Source organism: Schistocerca cancellata, chromosome 2, assembly GCF_023864275.1.
Source record: "Schistocerca cancellata isolate TAMUIC-IGC-003103 chromosome 2, iqSchCanc2.1, whole genome shotgun sequence".
In the NCBI taxonomy this organism is placed as follows: Eukaryota; Metazoa; Arthropoda; class Insecta; order Orthoptera; family Acrididae; genus Schistocerca; species Schistocerca cancellata.
Genome location: NC_064627.1, coordinates 302,967,607 through 302,989,233, shown reverse-complemented (window position 1 = coordinate 302,989,233; position 21,627 = coordinate 302,967,607). Strand labels below are relative to the sequence as shown.

Genomic DNA, 21,627 nt, shown 5'->3' with positions numbered 1-21,627 from the left:
CACCCTTCGCTTGCGACACTCCTGTGTTATTGTCAAAGTTGAGTATTGTCATTCATTCATTTCGTAATAAAACCCTTCAATACGATTTGCTTGAACTCTTGTCTAGCGGTCCGAGAAGCAGGCTTCCTAGACGCCCCATCTTTGACAAGTAGGCAGGACACAACAACCTGAAGTAAGACTTGCAACTCCGCGGCCGAACTTCCCCGTACGGGGCCTCCCAGCCGTCAATGCCACACGATCATTTCATTTCATTATGCTTAAATGTTTGTTGGAAATCACTAAGTGCTCTCATTATGAATCCCTGGATGAATATACACTACTAGCCATTAAAATTGCTACACCAAGAATAAATGCAGATGATAAATGGGTATTCATTGGACAAATATATTATACTAGAACTGACATGTGATTACATTTTCACGCAATTTGGGTGCATAGATCCTGAGAAATCAGTACCCAGAACAATCACCTCTGGTCATAATAACGGCCTTGATACGCCTGGGCATTGAGTCAGAGCTTGGATGGCGTGTACAGGTACAACCACAGTTCATCAAGAGTAGTGACTGGCCTATTGTGACGAACCAGTTGCTCGGCCACCATTGACCAGACGTTTTCAGTTGGTGAGAGATCTGGAGAATGTGCTGGCCAGGGCAGCAGTCGAACATTTTCTGTATCCAGAACAGCCCGTACAGGACGTTCAACATGCGGTCGTGCATTATCCTTCTGAAATGTAGAGTTTTGCAGGGATCGAATGAAGGGTGGAGCCACGGGTCGTAACACATCTGAAATGTAACGTCCACTGTTCAAAGTGCCGTCAATGCGAACAAGAGGTGACCGAGGCGTGTAACCAATGGCACCCCATACCATCACACCGGGTGATACGCCAGTATGGCGATGACGAATACACACTTCCAATGTGCGTTCACCGCGATGTCGTCAAACACGGATACGACCATCATGATGCTGTAAACAGAACCAGGACTCATCTGAAAAAAAAATATATGTTTTGCCGTTGGTGCACCCAGGTTCGTCGTTGGGTACACCATCGCTGGCGCTCCTGTCTGTGTTGCAGCGTCAAGGGTAACCGCAGCCATGGTCTCCGAGCTGATAGGCCATGTTGCTGCAAACGTCGTCGAACTGTTCGTGCAGATGGTTGTTGTCTTGCAAACGTCCCCATCTGTTCACTCAGGGATCGAGACGTGGCTGCACGATCCATTACAGCCATGCGGATAAGATGCCTGTCATCTCGACTGCTAGTGATACGAGGCCATTGGGATCCAGCACGGCGTTCCGTATTACCCTCCTGAACCCACCGATTCCATATTCTGCTAACAGTCACTGGATCTCGACCAACGCGAGCAGCAATGTCGCGATACGATAAACCGCAATCGCGATAAGCTACAATCCGACCTTTATCAAATTCGGAAACGTAATGGTACGCATTTCTCCACCGTAGACGAGGCATCTCAGGCGGCCGGGGTGGCCGTGCTGTTCTAGGGGCTACAGTCTGGAACCGCGCTACCGCTACGGTCCCAAGTTCGAATCCTGCCTCGGGCATGGATGTGTGTGATGTCCTTAGGTTAGTTAGGTTTAAGTAGTTCTAAGTCGAGGGGACTGATGACCTCAGATGTTAAGTCCCATAGTGCTCAGAGCCATTTGAACCATTTTGAACACCTAATTTTCGGGCCAGTACTGGCAGACTCCTGCCAGTCCAGTTGTGCCCGGCTGATGTGAAGTACTCAGCTGTGTGTAGTATGGGACACGGGCATTTGGCGAATTACTCCGTGTACTGTGGTTTTGCATCGCTCATCTCGTCCCTCACATACCTGACAATGTTCTAGAAACAGTTATTTGTGCAGCTGGTATAGGAGACATGTAATAACATTTTATCGAGGTACGTTTTAACACGGTTTTGCTTCTGCAATGCACCTGCTATTATACTTAATTTTATCTCTGTATAACTTTACATTGTTTGAATGCATTCATAGATCTGAAGATAGTAACCATGCTTACCGAAACCAGTAATCGACAATAAAGGTTGTTTACAAGCGATCTCGGCTAAGAAATTCATCTTCTCTCAAGGATTTATTCTATGTAGCCCCTTACCACTCAAGATGAGTAAACTAATGAATATATGTGAGCACTGATTGTTAACCTCTGTAGTTTCGTGCACACGATGTAAGAACCAGTGAAGCTGTAGCATCATATCGGTGGCTGTCGGCAAGGAGGGCCTCCCCCGCTGAGGGAAATGGGGCGAGCCTTATTGTGCGTGCCGGAAGGGATCAACAACCGGCGCTAACAAATGACGCCGGTTGATTACAACGGAGAGGGGCGCGGTGCAGCCACGTCTTGAATGGGCCGGCTGGTGGTGGGGGAAAGTGTGAAGGCGGTAGGGTGGGAGCGGGGGCGGATTGAGAGGGCGGCGGCGGCGTCGCGCCTCAGTGTGGCGCCGGCAGCCGACATGAGCGTCGCGGGGGCGCCGGCCGAGGACGCGCAGGAGGCGGCCGTCGCCAGGGTCTCCGGAGGTAAGGCTCCGCCGCCCAACATGTGCTTGCTGTTGGCTCTGCTGCAGCACCGAAATGGCCCCGAATATGCTCCGCCTACTTTTCCCCCCTGATTTCTACTTTGCAAACCACTACGAAGTTTATGACATACGGCACTTCCCTTCGTACCACTCATTACACCTTCTTCCCAATCAATTTGAGTATGGATCGCGGGAAAAACTAATGCTTGAATGCCTCCTTGCGCGATGTAATTTGTCTAACCTTCCCTTCGCTGTTTCTAAGAGAACGATACGTAGGGGTTGTAGTATATCTCTATATTCCTCATTTAATATTGTGTCTTGTAAATTTGTAAGCAGGCTTTGTCGGGATAGTTTCGTCTACCTTCAAGTGTCTACCGTTTCAGTTTCTTCAGCATCTCTGTGACGCTCTTCAGTGGGTCAGTCAAACCTGTAACCGTTCGTGCTGCCCTTCTTTGTACACTTTCAAAGTTCGCTGTAAGTCCTACAATTATCTTTATGAATGTTGATGCTTTTCTTTATTTCCGGGGTTGCTGAGAAACACTGAAGAGAGATTCCGTCTTATGCAAGGCACTGTTTGTTTTACTTTATCTGGACATGTTTCAGCACTGTATATGCTATTTACAGTCGGATTTTTTTAGTGTTCAGTGTAACATATTGTTAACAAATTGTTTTATGCTGGTAGCTTTGCAACTGCAATACATTATTATCGCCTGTCATGAATTTCTTTACTTTCTAGCCTTGTTTCCATTATTATCATCTGTCACGATTTTTTTTTATTTTCTAGCCTTGTTTTCAGCTTTTGCTGTGTGTTACGACTATTACTTCCTTTGTTAACGGAAATTCTGATAGTCTCACACGCGTTTTTGTTTATTTTGTCAAGGACTCAACGTTTCAATCGTGATCTGTTAGTCCTATTTGGTATGAGCCTCCACATAGATGAGCTATAATATCCTAGGATGGGTTGCACAAGAGTTGTGTAATAAACCAGATTTGGAGACTGATTGCATTTTCCTAGTACCCTACTAATGAACCAAAGTCTTTAACTGCTGTGCCTGTGTGATCATTTCATTTCATATAAGTAAATATTGTTACATCCAGGCTTTGGTAAGAGTTAACTGATTCCAAATGTAAGTCGCTGATATTGTCATACTCACCGCACACAACGTCATTTAGCTTTGTGAAATGTACAGTGTCACTGAACATTTAAAGTAAGCTGACAGTGTTTGCACTGCTTTGAAACCTTATCAATGTCTGACCGAATATCTGTGCAGCTGGACCTGTGTTTTCGAAATCTGTGCTGGTCGGCATGGAGGAGGTCATTTTGTGCGAGAGGCCTCATTATGTTTGAGCTCAGAACATATTCTAAGATTATACACCAGAAGGTAGCTTGCTTTGATCAACACAGTCACAGAGATTAAATACGATTTAAATCATACGTAGGTGTAATACAGCCAAGAACTAACTCCGGCCACTAGGTCCCCCATTTTGCAGCTAACGTTTCTACGCTGACGGACCTCGGGAGGTATTCCTTGCAACATGTCTGATATCATCCAAGACGTTAGATGGTGGCTAATGCGTCCACGGCCGTCGCAACACTGTGAGGCGAACAAATTCACGTGAACTAACATCAGGCGCTGGCCTCTGTAGCTTTGATGCTCTGGAGAGACGCTGGACGCAATTTTCCGACATGAATTTCTCTCTTCAATTCAATCCCCCCAAAACATTCGCTATTATCACTCGAAGCTTGTTGGTAACGTATTATTACATCCTCTATAATCCAAAAAGTACAACAATTCCATGTTTCTGTTATAATCTACTAGGTAACGTTTCCTCAAAATTATTGAGATCCTTGGAACAGCCAGCCATGGCAGAGGAAACCTCCTCAGACTTCAAGAAGAATGTAATCATTTCAGTTCCAAACAAGGCAGGTAGGGACAGCTTTGAATACTACGGAAACATCAGTTTAATAATGCATGGCTGCAAAATGATGATTCGAGTCATTTACAGAAGAATGGAAAAACCGCTAGAAACCGACCTAGGAGAGATCGGTTTACGTTTTAAAGAAATGTGGGAATGCGGGGATGCAATAATGACCCTATGACTTGTCTTGGAACATAGGGTAAAGAAAGGCAAAGTACATTTACAGCATTCGTAGATCTAGATAAAGCTTTTGACAAAGCTGACTGGAGTTCACCGTTTGAAATTTTGAAGGTAACAGTGTTAAAATACAGGGAGCGATAGGTTATAAACGGCTTCTGCAGAAACTAGACTCAAGTAGTGATAGTCTAAAGACATGAAAAGGTGGCTGCATTTGAGAGGAGAACTGACAGGCTTGTAGCTGTCTCGATGTTATTCAGTCTGTACTTTGAGCTAGTAGAAAAAGAAACCAAGGTGAAATTTGGCAGAGACTCAAAGTTCAGGGAAAAGAAATAAAAACTTTAAAGTTTTGCAGATGACATTGTAATTCCGTTATAAATGACAAAGGACTTAGAAGAGCAGTTGACCAGAATGTATTGTGTCTTGATAAGGGAGTATATGATGAACACCAGTAAAAGTAAAACAAGGATAAAGCAGTGTAGTTGAATTAACTCTGGAGAAGCTGAACTAATTAAATTAGGAAATTAGGCACTAAAACTAGCAGGTGAATTTAAATGTCAGGAAGACCTCAGAAAAGGCATTTGTCTGGAGTTCAGCCTTTACGGATGTGAAACATGAACGTAATTAGTTCAGACAAGATGAGAATAGAAGCTTTTGAAATGTCATGCCACATCAAAATGCTGAAGATTACATGGATAGATCAAATAACCAATGACAAATGCAGAATAAAATGTATGGTACAACTTGATTAAAAGAAACTATAGGTTTATATGACATATTCTGAGACGTCAAGAAATAGTCTGCCTGATACGGGATGGAAGTATGAGAGGTAAAAATTGTAGAGGGATGTCTAGGCATGAATATAGCAAGTTGGTTGAAATGGATGTAGGTTGCAACAGTTATTCAAGAGATTAAGAGATCTGCAAGAAGATAGACTAGCATGGAAAGCGTCATCAAACCAGTCTTCGAACTGAAAACCACAGCAACAGCAACAATAACAAACGTTTGTACTGGGTTCTGAATGGATTTCATACTGAATAACGAAATATGGTTGAGGAAGGATGTTCGCTAGCTACAAACAAAACAAAATTAGACTAGTTGTACAAATCAAGTCATTCTGCGGAGTTATCGCACAACTGCAGCATTCAGAATTACTGCGAACAGAGTTTCCTGTGCCTCTTTTTTGATATTTAAATATCATTATTCAAGTGATCCAAACAGATGGATCATGTCGAGTCTGTCCATCTACCTACTAACGTCAGACGATGTGAAACAGCTTGTGGTAGGTATTCTGGCTTGCTGTTGCGTTGTATCATTAACTAAACAGTTCTGACTGCAAGACAAATACCGAATTAGAAATACCGAATTAGCGAATAGGTCGGACTAATGTTTCATTTTCAGTATCTTTCACAAACTTTCCGCGCTTCCACTGAGTTCTTATGGAGCTATCTGATCGTTCCAGTCATAATTCCTTTGCGTGTTTACGTTTATCATAGGCACTAAGGTCATTATCTAGGGGTGTCATAATTTTAAATACCAATTTCCCAAAAGTAAACTGAATTGGTGTAGCAACACCAAGTTAAAATGGTATTTGGTGAGACATTGTTAGTCTCATTCGTTTATTTCACTGTCCAACTACGTCAGTTTTAGTGCCACGGCTATTCCTTACGCCTCTCTACAGTCAGTTTTCCCGTCTGATGTTCATTGTGTCAGTTGCTTAAGAAATATTCTCGTTTAGCCAATATCTGGCACCGATACAACAATCATTTTTCAAAATCGGTCCGTACGTAAAAAGGAAAGGAAACATGGGAAAGAATTTGTCTCATACGTCCAGATTTATTTTTTAGAAGACACATTAGAAGAAAAATGACCAGGTAAAAAATTTTGTTTTACTCAAACATTTATTTTACTGAGACAAAAATTTCCTAAAGTGGTTGCAAAATCGTTGTTGCTCATTGTCCATGTACGCACGCTTTCTTTCATATGTGATGTTCTTTTAAATAGGGAGCTGAGATTCATAGTATGAAATGTAGTGGAACCGTCTGAGCAATATCGCTAACACAGTGCGGCATCCTTTATCACATTTTGACACTGTTCCGCCCGTTTAACTCCAGTGCTTTTCCCAACGTCATTACAACAGGATTCCAGAATTTAATAAAATAAGGAAATAATTTCATTTTTTACTATTTATTTGTCGCCAACATTGGCACTGATATCAAGTTGTTCAAGAAAAGTTGACGATCAAATTAATTTGTCCACAGAAAGGCAGTAAAATGATTGCTCAGTCACCAACAGATCAGTAAAAGTAACTAGCTTATATCACATGGTAACGTACCTTTCAATGCCTGCCTTTCTCATCATAAAAGCACGAAAATGCAGTGTTCTGTGATGCGAAAAGTCCTATTAATCTCAAGTACCTTCAAAAAGTGCAAGTAAAACTTTTGCTTTGTACTTTATGTAAACACAAATGGTATTCTAAATGAATAAGGGAAATACATAAGTAAATTTGCCATCCGTTTCGACAAAAATAATACGTTCTTTGAATTTGGAGTGACAATCTCCAGTAAATTCCTGTAAAACATCCAACAAAGTAGTCATTAACCCTCAGACAATAGGTCAAGTGCATATGATATGAGTCTTTCAGAGCGCGAAGAAAAACGAAGCGCAACAACTATTTCAAGCAGTAAGTGGGAAACTTTTTCATCCACTGGCTTCAGCAAAATGATTCCTCAAAATATGTGGATGGATATTCAGTTCGGCTATAGGCACGTCAGTAGATTTGTAGTCATTGTCTACACAGACAAAGACGCTGAAAAAGGTGTTCAGAGACCGCATGAGTATACTGGAACACACATGACATTTTCCTCGAGCATCTTTCATGAAAAAAAAGTCGAGATGTATTATTAAAGATACACCGTAAAAGTTCCTTCTGTCTACTGCTGATCTTTCGCACAAGCCTTATAAGAATGATATACAGATTTAAAGCATGTCCAGAGTGATCCTGACAATAGTTTTATTCGCTTTGAAACTATAATCGAGACGACTTATTGCAGTGTTAAGTAGCCTCTATCATGCACTGAACAGTTTTCTGGTATACACGTACATTAATACAACTCAGTAGCTTGGCTTTGTAACCCACAGACGAAAGATAGCAAGGCAACCTTTACGAGTTTCTGTAGTCAAGGAAATTTTCGAGTCACTTGTCAAATTTTTGACGGACCTTAACTTGCTAAACTTCCAATACCGTCACGCACTTCGTGCACCGGTGGGAATGGATAGTGCATTACCTTTTTATTACGAACTGGTTTCATTGTAATATGTAGAAATTTAACGAGTACTAGGTAATGAGGAAGGAGATGACCATCACACCATTATTGCACTTATTCTCATACATATAACAGTTCACCCCATGGCATTTCTTCCGATAATCCTGTCGTTGGGAACCGGAATGGACACTGCCTTAACAAATGGTTCAAATGGCTCTGAGCACTATGGGACGTAACATCTGAGATCATCAGCCCCCTAGAACTTAGAACTACTTAAACCTAACTAACCTAAGGACATCACACACATCCATGCCCGAGGCAGGATTCGAACCTGCAACCGTAGCGGTCGCGCGGTTCCAGACTGTAGCGCCTAGAACCGCTCGGCCACTCCGGCTGGCCCACTGCCTTAACACTGAAGAGGAACGGCGTCCTTCAAAGTTCACTTGAGCAAATCAGAAAACCTAAGAAGTAGCACGAATATCGATGTCAACGGAGACGTGTCTCTATCTTCCATAGTAAAAGCATAATATGAGAACAAAGAAAAGAATTGAAATGGAAAATAAAGGTAACTCCCAATGGAGGCGTACAAACATTATAAAATGGACACCACGAAGAAGGAAGACTGTAGTAATAGCTGGTCCTACTGTAAGAGACGAACTGCGCGGTAACTGCCTTCACTTCAGCAGTAGTATGTGCGAGAAATGGGCGGGAGCACGTAACTGGGCGCAGGATATAGCAGCATTAGGGCCCACATTCGCGATGGAAAGCTTTATTAGAAGCTGTTTGTTTTATGAAATGGGCGGAAGGCACGAGACAGGTGAGGAATATGTGGCCCTCCATCTGTGGCCAAGGTCAGGAATCGCGTCGTAGGCGGCAGTAGCGCAACCCCGCCACCGGAAATAGGTCAGCGCAGCAATCGTTCTCAAGCGTTGCGAAGCGCTACCTGGTCTAGCTAGCTATGCATACAAATGGCCAAAAGTTTTGGTCTAGGCTAAAACATTTCTGCGTTCGTCAGGCGCCTGTCTTCCGATAGTGTTCAAAATGGTAATGCTGAAATGGTTGTGAGAGTAACGACGTTTCTGTAAATTGCGGTTTGACCAGATATACGCGATGTTAAATGTTGTGCTCAATGCACAACTGGCCATAACAAAAGCAATGACTGTCAAAATTCGGATTAACGTCTTACAGAAGGTAAGAAAAAGAAACAAGTGCTCCTCGGCAATTTTTTGTTTCTGGTTATGAGACCGCGTTCGTCATATTGTGATGTTGAGCAATATTTCGGCCAGATCTCTGTAGTAAATTGCCATCATCAGAAGGGAGCATTTACTATTGGGCCAGAGCTATTTCAGCTGTCATACTCTGACATTCTTTCCTGCTTCTGTTGTCATCTGTCAAGAAAGAGTTCTTAAACAAGAAAGAAAAGTCAATAGCAATAAAAACAGTTCATTAAGAATTACAGGCCATCTAACGACCGCTGCAGTTGCAGAAACGTCTTTGAAGCTATAACAAATGTACATCAAGACGTGGCTTTTTCAGTGATGCGAAGCCATAGGGTCTAGGGAAGATCAGTGACCAAAGAACTACTAATAGAAGATAATTTTTGCGAGTTTAACTGAGGAATTGGTATCTAGCGTCCGTCTCCGTATTCTCTCGGGACGTTACAGGAGAAATGGTTCCTAATGAGTCCCGTGGGTGTGCGGTGTTTGATGCTTACACAGCGCCAATCCGATGGCGCGGAACCACCGATGTGATACCAGGAAAATTTTTCTGATGACACAGTGGTCAACTTATGCTCAGAGAAAGAAAACTACCTCGCGTCAGAAACACTTCCAGTGTACTCTATAAAGAAACACTGGGCAGAGTAAATCACTAGTAATTGAATTGTAGTAATGAAGTGTACTCAAAGTAACATAATCCTGAGTTTTGTTTTAATGGGTTAGATTATGTGTTCTTACCTCAGATAATTTTAGATGTAGCACATTTATTCACACTGAATAATGTTTGTATGAATGGTTTTGTATTTACACAATTACATTTTGCGTTATACAACCTGCACTAAGTAAACGAGACTACAGGTTAAGTTTTTTAGCAGCAATTAATTAATTAATTAATAATGCCATAAACATTATAGAGCTGGATTTTTTTATTTCTTCCGCTGGAGTGGAGAGGAGGGAGCTCACATCCTTTATTAATTATAATTTTATTTAAATTTCTGCTGGACTGATACTGTCGAATCTAAAGTGCTCCATTGCTGTGAAGTGGTACTGATCGCACAACGCCGCGTGGCGGGTAAGACGGCAATGTGCTTCCTGTCTCGCTCTATAAGACAGTTTCTCCATTGCTGTAATCCAGTGGGCCGAATACTGCTGGAAACAAAGTCGTTGGCACACTGTATCATAGCGCCTCACGTTGTCAACCTGATACATTGAGTCCATAAATTCCCGTATTTTCCTGCTAGGACACAAAGTTTTTGGAACATTATAGTCTAGATTCTCTCTTTATGATGAGCGATTGCTGACTTCCTAAGTTGTCAGTTTCCAATACCTTCCTCATAAAAAAACCAAGAAAGAGAGTTAGAATTTAACGTCCCGTCAACGACGGATCACAAACTCTGGCAACGAAATTAGTCTTGCCGTTTTCAAAGGAACCACCCTAGAATTCACTTCAAACGATTGAGGAAAAACATAAATCTGGATGGCTGGAAAGGGGTTTGAAAGGACTGCAGAAGACGAGCCCACTGTCTCACTACTGTCTGCTCTCGAGCTGAGCTAGGCGTTTACTAATACACCGGTGTCCAAAATTAAAGCACAGGCGGAATTGTTGCAATGTTTCGTGTATTTTGCTACAAAACAGTATAAACAGGTGATAATAAGGTAGAAATCATGTAAGGAATACTGAACTTAAATAATTGCAACATGCATAATGGTAGACAAAGTCGTTCTTCGTTTTTTCCAAATCAACGGTTTTGGACACACATTCCGACAACTGGTTAATGTTCTCAGTGTGGGGTGTTACTACTTCTGGCAGCAAAACAGGCCTGACAACAACGGGGAAAGCTGTGAATGATGTTATCAATCTCGTGTTGAGGCAATAATGTCCACTCTTCCTGCAGAATTGCTCATTAGTCTTGTAGAGTGATTGGTGGATGCTGACGTGATGCAACCAATCTCCCTAGTGCATCCCAGACACACTCTACGGGATTCAGATCGAGAGACCAAGCTGGCCACGCCATGTGCGCAATATTTTCCGTTTTCCAGGAAACGTCAACTATTCGTGCTCTATGAAATCGAGCATTGACGTCTATCATTAGGAAGTCTGGGGCAACAGCCCTTACAACAACCGCTCATGAGATCTGAATATCTCGTCACGATACCTGACAGCAGTTAAACTTTGCCAATTCACGCGTAAAGTTTCCTGAAGAGGTGTTTGAGTGGTCAACAGAATCCTTGCCCACACCATTAGAGATCCTTCTCAATATCGGTCTCTTTCCGCAATGTTTGGGTTCCGAAATCTTGTTCCACGTTCCCTGCAGATGCGCATCTGTCATTCTCCAAACCAAATCAGGAGTCATCTGGGAAAAGCACATTGGCCCCCTCTTCGACCGTCTAGGTGTCATGTTGACGACTCCACTCTAGACGTTCCCTTCTGTGAAGACGCGTCAGGGGTACACATACAGCAGGCCTCGGAAAGTATAGGCTACTGTATTTCATGTTATATCGCTTTCTACAAGCTGTGTCATTCAGCCCTTCCTGTGTTTTCTATGCTTCATATTGCACTGCTAAGCTCTGATGCAGACAAAATGTTACTTTATCTGTCGCTGATAAACAAAATATTACTCTTTACATTATGTACTGAACAATATTCATTGTAATTTTCGTCTGTCTACACTTGAATGTTAAGTAACCAAGTTGTACCTGCGGCTACTAGACGGCACTCTCGATGCAATGTCATGTTCACCTGCCCGCACTTGTTAACACGGGCGCCTCAGTTCGTTGCAACCTGTGGCTGTACAGGTATGAGCAACCCATAGTGGCTCGCTTTCACGCATTCCTTTTTATATATTTTGTGACTAAAACCATTCTGGCCTGTTAATTATTTTATATGTGACATATAAGTACTGCCTCTGTCTTTTCTTGTTAGTCAGTACTTACATTTTTTATATAAAAATGTCTTTCCCCATAAATTTGTAACTGTGTTATAGGCCATTTTAATTGTTTTAATTCTGATGAAGGCACCTGGTCAATAGGACTAAAAATAATTGTGATCGATGGCTCATTTGTTTCAATTTTAACTCAGTATACAACGTTTGTTGGATGTGGGACTACCCAGCAAACACTATCCCGTTTTATAGGTAGCTTGGCGTCATCTTTGGCGTGGTTTTCCCTTGACCGGAATGCCGTCTTCTGTGCAGAAGAGTCTGTATGATTATATCATGAATTAGATACAGGGGAGCGAAATAGCGGTTTGTTGCTTTTATTTTGGACAGAAGCGTAGTCTTCCAGTCTTATCTATGTAGACAATTCCCCACTTGCAACTCACTTCTTAGTAGCACAGTTTATTTTCTATTACTACAAAGCTACTTCAGTTCTTATATGTTGATATTCCACGCTACCCCGCCTATCACTTATCGACACGCTATAGAACACGGCTTTTGATTGGATGACAGAAATGTACAGGAGGTAACCTATGTCCTACCTCCTTTATTAACAGTAGTTTTTTCTGCATTTCGCTACAGCAGGAATAATTTGTCATTTTCTTTCATTTGTATAGAAATTGCTTCCAACCACGATCTTTGATACTACACTATCAAAAGTACCCGTACAGCTCTATGTAATGCGGACTTCACTATTAGATGTCACGAGACACGCACCCATCAATAAAAAAAGAGGCGGAGAGTATTGTGTTGCCAGCAGAGTAGCAGTAATAATAGCAGAATAGGTCGATCAGAAGAGCTCAGTGACATCGAAGTGAACTAGTCATTGGAAGTCACCCGAGTAATAGAATCAGCAGGGACATTTCGACCCTTCAAAAGCTGCCCAAGTCGACTGTTGTATTGTGACTACGAAGTGTTAAAATAAAGAGACAACCACTGTTAAACCACGACCAGGAAGACTTTCTAAGCAGGGTTCACGTGATAATTGACGTCTGTCTTCAAGCGTTTGCAGTTTCAGATTTTTCATTTCCATAACTTTATTCCGCGAATACAAATTATATCAAGAGACCGAACAGGTAATTGAGTACGTAAAGGAAGATGAAAATCTAATAGTCATGGGAGATTGGAATGAGGTTGCAGAGGAAGGAGCAGAAGAAAGAGTTACGGGTGAATATAGGTTCGGTAGTAGAAACGAAAGAGGAGAAAGGCTAATTGAGTTCTGTAATAAATTTCAGTAGTAATAGCAAATACTCTGTTCAAGAATCACAAGAGGAGGAGGCATATTTGGAAAAGGCCGGGAGGTACGGGAAGATTTCAATTAGATCACAGCATGCTCAGACAGAGATTCCGAAACCAGATATTGGATTGTATGGCCTACCCACGAGCAGATACAGACTCAGGTCACAACTTAATGGTTCAAATGGCTCTGAGCACTATGGGACTCAACATCTTAGGTCATAAGTCCCCTAGAACTTAGAACTACTTAAACCTAACTAACCTAAGGACATCACACACACCCATGCCCGAGGCAGGATTCGAACCTGCGACCGTAGCAGCCTCGCGGTTCCGGACTGCAGCGCCAGAACCGCACGGCCACCGCGGCCGGCGGTCACAACTTAGTACGGATGAACAGTACGCTTAAGTTTAAGAGATTAGTCCAGAAGAATCAATTCGCAAAGAGTGGGAGGGGGGGAGGGTGCGGAAGTACTAAGGAATGAAAAGATACGCTTGCAGTTCTCTGAGGGTAAAGATGCTGCGGTAATGAATAGCTCAATAAGCACTCCATCTAAAGAGGAATGGACATGTCTAAGAAGATCACTCACAGGTCAAAAAATACTTTAGTTGTTCGCCTAAATAAGGAAGTACAAAAATGTTCAGGGAAATTCAGGAATACAGAAATAAGTAGGAAGTGCAGGGAAAACTAAGTCGATATGGCTACATAAAAAATGAGAAAAAATCGAAAAATAAGTGATTGTCAGCATTCTGAAAAGTCAAAACAACCTTCGGTGAAATTAAGAAAAAGGGCAGTAACATCAAGAATGCAATGGGAATTCCACTGCTAAATGCAGAGGAGAGAGCAGACAGGTGGAAATAACACACTGAAGGCCGCTATGAGGGGGAGAACTTGTCTGATAAAATGACAGAAGAAGAAACAGGAGGCAACAGGGAAGAGATACAGGATTCAGTTTTAGAGTCAGAATTTAAAAGAGCTATGGACTTAATATCAAATAAGGCAGAAGGGATAGATCAGAATTTCTGAAGTCTTTGTGGGAAATGGTAACAAAACTATTCACGTTGATGTGCAGAATATATTAAAAACATCAACCACACAATTTCGAAGATAGCAAGAGGCGACAAGTGCGAGAATTATCGGACAATCAACTTAACAGCTCATACATCGAAGTTGCTGACAATAATAATATATAGAAGAATGGAAAAGAAAATTGAGGATCTGTTAGATAATTAGTTTGGCCGTAGGAAAGGTACAGGCACAAGAGAGGCAGGACTGACTTCGCGGTTGATGTTGAAAGCGAAACAGAAAAAAAAGCAAGTAACGTACATATGACTCGTCGACCTGGAAAAAGCATTCGATAATGTAAAATGGTGCAAAGTGTTCCAAATTCTAAGCAAATAGGGTTAATCTATTGGGAAAGACGTGTAATATACTACATGTACAAGAACCAAGAGGGAACGATAAGAATGGAGAACCAAGAACGAAGTGCTCGGACTAAAAAGAGTGTAACACAAGGATGTAGCCTTCGCCCCAATGTTCAATCTATAGATCAAAAAAGCAATGACGGAAATGAAAGAAAGAAGAGTGGGATTAAAATCCAAGGCGAAAAGATATCAATGATAAGATTCGCAGATGGCACTGATATCCTCAATGAAATGAAGAAGAATTGCAGGATCTGTTGAATGGAATGAACATTCTAACGAGTACTGAACTTGGATTGAGAATAAATCGAAGAAAGACGAAAGTAATGAGAAGTAGCTTGATGAGAACAACAAGAAACAAAATCAGATTTGGGGATCACGAAGTAGATGAAGTTAAGGTATTCTGCTACCTAGTAGCAAAATAATCCGTTACGGAGGATATAAAAACATTGTGAAAAAGAGCAGTATCCAACATAGGCCTTGGAGCGCAGCATTTATGGAAGTGAAACGTGGACAGAGGGAAAATCAGGAAAGAAGAGAATCGAATCATTTAATATGTGATCCAGCAGAAGAAAGTTGAAAATCAGGTGGACTGATAAGATAAATAATTTAGATGTTCTTCGCAGAATCGGCGAGGAAAGGCATATATCGAAAACACTGGACGATAGGAAATCCATTAAGACGTCAGGGAATAACGTCCATGGTTCTATATGGAGGTGTAGAGGGTAATAATTGTTGGGGAAGACAGAGATTGGAATACATCCAGCAAATAATTTACGACATAGGTTGCAATTGCTAGTCTGACATGAAATGGTTGGCAGAGGAAATGAATCGGTGGCATCAGACCAGTCAGAAGACTGATTACTAAAAAATAAATAAATAAACGCGGGTGAAATAAATAGGTGACAATTTGCGCTCTCCTTCTTCCTATGCGTTCGATCTCCCATGATTAAATTTCTGTGCAACGATCTGTTTTGTTTTGGAGTGGTAATTACTTACACAGAACACCATAAATTTATAATTCATTTAACCCGTCGATCATACTAAAAAAATTAGCTGCAAAACGTGGAAAGAAGCCGTTGATTTGAAACTCTAGCAGCGATAATTCGAACTTTTTGAAAAATATGAAAACCCAGATTGAAATTGTACTTTTTCTCTGCATATTCACATTTATTGTAGTTCGAATAAATTTGTAGTAAACGAATATATCGGGTTTGTGTGCAGCGACCGCTTCAGAGGGGTGGGAGAGCTGCTACAGGAGTCAGTCGGAGGAGTAAGGTTTCTGCAGCAAGAGAGATGGTGTGCATGTAACTCTTCGTTGTTACAGCAAACCTGAACAGATGCTGGTACGAGTCCTCGTCCGGTACTGCAGTGTGGCGTCGATCAAAAGCGTCCACGGCGGCGAAGCGGTGTTGCGAGGACGTCAGTAAAAAAATGGTTCAAATGGCTCTGAGCACTATGGGACTCAACTGCTGTGGTCATAAGTCCCCTAGAACTTAGAACTACTTAAACTTAACTAACCTAAGGACATCACACACATCCATGCCCGAGGCAGGATTCGAACCTGCGACCGTAGCGGTCGTGCGGTTCCAGACTGTAGCGCCTTTAACCGCTCGGCCTCTCCGGCCGGCGGACGTCAGTAGCTGCTAGGTTCAGTGGAGCCAGCGCGAGCAGCCACAGGGGCTGGCCAGAACTATGTAAACACCAAAACCACATCATACTAACATGCCTAATACGGCGTAGGAAAACCACTGGGATTCAAAACAAGTACTAGTCGTCTCAGAATGGATAAATACAGGTCCTCTATGGTCGAAGTAGAGAGGATATAAAATGTAGACTGGCATGGCAAGGAAAGCGTTTCTGAAGAACAGAAATTTGTTAACATCGAGTATAGATTGATTATAGATTTAAGCGTCAGGAAGTCGTTCCTGAAAGTTTTTGTATGGAGTGTAGCCATGTATGGAAGTGAAACGATAAATAGTTTAGACAAGAAGAGAATTGAAGCTTTCGAAATGTGGTGCTACAGAATAATGCTGAAGATTAGATGGGTAGATCACATAACTAATGATGAGGTATTGAATAGGAGTGGGGAGAAGAGAATTTTGTGGCACAACTTGACTAGAAGAAGGGATCGGTTAGTAGGACATGTTCTGAGCCATCAAGGGATCACCAATTTAGTATTGGAGGGCAGCGTGGAGGGTAAAAATCGTAGAGGGAGACCAAGAGATGAATACACCAAGCAGATTCAGAGGGATGTAGGTTGCAGTAGGTACTGGAAGATGAAGAAGCTTGCACAGGATAGAGTAGCATGGAGAGCTGCATCGAACGAGTCTCAGGACTGAAGACGACACAACAAAAAATGTGTGTAAAATCTTATGGGACTTAACTGCTAAGGTCATCAGTCGCTAAGCTTACACACTACTTAACCTAAATTATCCTAAGGACAAGCACACACACCCATGCCCGAGGTAGGACTCGAACCTCCGCCGGGACCAGCCGCACATCATATGACTGCAGCGCCCAGACCGCTCGGCTAATCCCGCGCGGCGAAGACCACAACAACAACAACTTGGTTATCAGAGGAATCTTATACCATTCTTCCTGCAAAATAGTAGCAAGTTCAGATATCGGTGGCAGAGGTAGATTCCTATCACACACCAACCTCTCCAAAGGAGACCACAAAGGTTCAATAATATGGATATCTAGTGACTGTGTTCGCCTGGAGAGACGCGATAGTCCAACCTCGCGCTGGCAATACCAGTCCTCAACGATGCTATCTCTATGAAGAAGGGTCCTATCTTCTTGGAACACAGCATCGCCATTGGGGAACAAACATTGTGCAATGGGATGTATCTAATCAGCCAAAATGGCCACATAATCTTCGCCAGTAATACGACCTTGCAGAGTAACCAAGAAACCCATGGAATAGCACGATGCGGCTGCCCAAGTCATCACGGAACGACCGCCAAGTTTCACTCTTGGGATTTACACTCGTCCAGAAGTTAGAAATACGGTGAAACAAGACTCGTTCGACCAAATAAGATTCTTCCATTGCACCATAATCTAGGTTTCATGGCTTTGGAGCTGGTCGCAGTGGCCGAGCGGTTCTAGGCGCTTCAGTCTGGAACCGCGCGACCGCCGGGAGAGCTCAGTTTGACCTCCAACCCGTAAGAAGGTTGCTAGAACCCCTTGACAGGCAGTCTTGTAAAGCTGACGGTGGAACAGACGGGCGCCGACTCGACGATTCGCCTATTCGACCAATGACAAACCCCATGTCCAGTATTTATATGCACTAGAGTGTCTCCGTTGTGGTGTTGCGGCTGCAAAAGTCATGTATTCCGCATGCCGAAGTGCCCCTGGATACGGTGACTGGTCGGCGCCCTTACTGGCAGACGGACAGCGATACTGTGGCGCAACGCTGGTTTGGATATTGAAGTAAATGGCCCGGCTTACGGCATCAAACCCATCTATCTAGGCCTGTGTCTTTACTCAGGAAAGGTTAGGAAGCTCGCAAGGCAGACCAGTGGTGCCTCTGTGAATTACTGTCGTAGAAGTTCAAGATGAACGGTCATTGGCACCATGTAACACGCTATCCAAACCAACTGGAAACTCAAGTAAACCACTGGACCACAGACTCGTGGCAACGCAGTTATCTTGCAAACGCTGCTGCATACGGATTTCCAATCGGATCAAGTATTGGCGGGATTAGGAGTGAATTTGTGCGAACACTCACGGGAAGAAGACGAGGACGGTGTAATGTCACGATAGTCAGGTGGTGGAATGGTGAGGGGCTGGGTTAGCTAATAAACACACAATACTTTAAAGCACATTTATTACAGATAAAATTTCACAGAGTATAAACAGGATCGTAATTACGCCTTTAATTGATGTCGTTCACGGTGGACTTAAGCAAGGAAACATTACATGGCAACTTTTCGTTTAATCGTTAAACCCTCCGTTAACTTTGAACTCTAGAAAATTATTGCAGCTACAAACCAAAGTGTTCATACAATGACAAAATTTACCAGTGACCAAAGGAAAATTGCAAGACACTTAAGAACCAATTAAAACCTCACACAGCACTCTATCAAATGAATTACTTTCTGAGCCTCTTAGAGAATTGAATTCTACACATCAGTAAGTCTCCACGTTGTCTCCAGAATCACAGTAATAACAGACTTAAGCATCATGCACAGAACCAGAGGGCTTAGCTACTGGGATCACGTGACTGAATAAGTACAGGTAACCGTAACAAGGAACCACAAAGCTATGACATACGTAACACTCGTCGGCCATCAGTACAAGCTCTAAGATTTACAAGCACAATTATTAAGTTACTTGTAACACATGAAAGAAATAAAAGCACAGGCTCAGAACAAATGAACACACACAGATAAAGAGGAACCCGTTCAGATTTCCCCAAATGAACAAAATTGAACAATTAGTAACTATCGCGCTGATTAAGGATCCGACTCAAAAAACCACCTGAATGTATCAACAGCTTCGACCAGCGTCTTATACAGTTAAGTAATTATTTAACCCTTGTGACAATTTCAGTGACCAAACTTGCCCGCGCTCTGCGCACTTTAATTACTTCACAAGTATCAGGACAAATTTTATCACAGCCCGAAAAACTACACTCAACTCGTTTCCGGACTCTCTCACCCTTTTTTAACAAAAAAAAGTCACGGTGGCAGACAACGACCGTATGATAAAGCTGGTAGGTTGCCCCATAAGAATAAAAATTTCGCAAGGTAATTTGTCGGAGCTCACCATTAAACAAAGTCTCCGCAACAAGCAGATATATCATGTAGGATCCACAGGATGCTCACGATCCAGGCAAGAAGACACCAGCGTACTCGAGTAACGCAGCAACCATGGCGTCTCCCAATACGTCCAGTAGAAGTTCCCGTCCGCTGTGCCCCATACCGGCCAACCCTCGAGCCGCAACGCGCTTCAGAACACCACGGCGATATAGGTGGATTCCTTACGTTCGCCACTCAAGTCCTCACAACTACCACTACGAGTGCATCAAAACTCAACGCCTTCTCAACGAACGTAATACCACCTTATTTGCCTAGCGGCGACAGACCAAGCGAGACCCATCGAGCGTCCTCTGCACTCCATCATACCCCCTGGTAGCAATCAAAGAGTTGACCACTATCGATGTATGAGACAAAGAGGATATTCACGCTAAGGTAAACTGAACTGGCGCGCGACGGCTGGGGTTGGAATTAGGTCCGTTTCCTTTCCCGTGTTTTCAAACCTGTGTTGTGTGCATTAATTGGACCACTACAGGAATCGTTATTTACGTGTATTTTGGAATACTGATTTTTGACGTAAGATCATTTAGATATTGTTAACATCGTAGTATGTTCGTTTGGATTTGCCTTGTATAGGAGCCGGCCGCGGTGGTCTAGCGGTTCTGGCGCTGCAGTCCGGAACCGCGGGACTGCTACGATCGCAGGTTCGAATCCTGCCTCGGGCATGGGTGTGTGTGATGTCCTTAGGTTAGTTAGGTTTAAGTAGTTCTAAGTTCTAGGGGACTTATGACCTAAGATGTTGAGTCCCATAGTGCTCAGAGCCATTTGAACCATTTTGAACCTTGTATAGGAACTGAAATTAGAGACAGAAAATGTGAAAAAAAATCATAAGGCCAGTTTCGACATTCGAGTGCTTGTCCGACAATCAGTGTTGACTTTTCGCCAACAATTATTGCAATTAGAGTAAAATCCTCGAAAGTTCCGAGTTGTTATCTATCTGAACGCGATGATGGTACACATCGAAAGGGAAAAATTTACGTACATCCACTCGAAGGCAGCACAGGAATTCGAAAGTAGTAATGGAAAAATGAGAAACTCCACGGTGACATGTATACGACATTCGCATAATAGCATAGTGACATTCAGCACACAATGTGCATTGGAAGCCGCAGCCGACACTCCTTTGGCACTCCTCGGTAGCCCGTATTTGCCGAGAAGTCATCCAGCGCGTGAATGGCCCCTCACAGGTTGGCTTCCTTTTAATCCGACACGAGCGCGGCCGAATCGATTGGTCGGTAATTGGTAGCAGGGCCACGCCGCTGCTGTCGCCTCTGTCAGAGGCCACAAAGCAAGATGGATCGACGGGCAACGCCTCGCGTACGCCACACTTCTGCCCTCATTCGACTCTGTTCCACGCGCACGCGTCGAGTTGCGAGTCGTACTCCAAATCTTCGCACTCACTGCTTAGACTTTTAACCGACTTCAGCCAATAGTGAGAAGGCGAGAAAGTGGTACTGCCGGAAAGGAAAACTATTTGCTATAACGTAATATCTTCAACAATAATCAGGATCCAGAAACACAAAAAAAGCGATGAAGATGGAACACGTAGACAATTTCACATGAAACGATTGTACGTTGTTACCACAACAATGTCGCAGAAAATAGCCTCATGAAAATCGCTGCCAGTGCAGTTTCGTTGCATCGCCTGTATACATGACATACTCGTAGAACAGCAGTAGGCGCCGTGAAACTGACAGAAAACAGTTGGAATGGAAGTCTTCTTTCAGTGGCCTCCAGGTATCGTGTACCAAACTAAAGACTGAAGACAGCTCAAAACCCAACACAGATTGGCGGCATATCGTTAAATACTGGTTTTCTGAGAGTTTTCAATCATGCGTTAATGACAGATATTAACTGTTGAGCCGGCTGAAGTGGCCGAGCGGTTCTAGGCGCTACAGTCTTGAACCGCGCGACCGCTACGGTCGCAGGTTCGAATCCTGCCTCGGGCATGGATATGTGTGATGTCCTTAGGTTAGTTAGGTTTAAGTAGTTCTAAGTTCTAGGGGACTGATGACCTCAGAAGTTAAGTCCCATAGTGCTCAGAGCCATTTGAACCAAACCATTAACTGTTGTGCTGCGGAATGTAACACAACCACGTGGCCATCAAAA

General features: G+C 42.9%; 1 protein-coding gene across 2 annotated transcripts in view; it reads left to right on the top strand.

The window, feature by feature from the left end:
- The window catches only part of LOC126161680 (inactive ubiquitin carboxyl-terminal hydrolase MINDY-4B), a 234,535-nt gene that overhangs the window by 95,748 nt on the left and 117,160 nt on the right, over positions 1–21,627 (top strand). Inside the window, exon 1 of one of the 2 annotated variants that reach the window (XM_049917685.1) lies at positions 2,457–2,525. The exons of the other annotated variant lie outside the window; for it this stretch is intronic. Within the exon in view, the coding sequence (XP_049773642.1) occupies positions 2,462–2,525 (64 nt within the window). The 5' untranslated portion in view covers positions 2,457–2,461. Of the gene's footprint in view, positions 1–2,456; positions 2,526–21,627 lie in introns of those variants that run through there. 2 annotated transcript variants of the gene reach the window in all.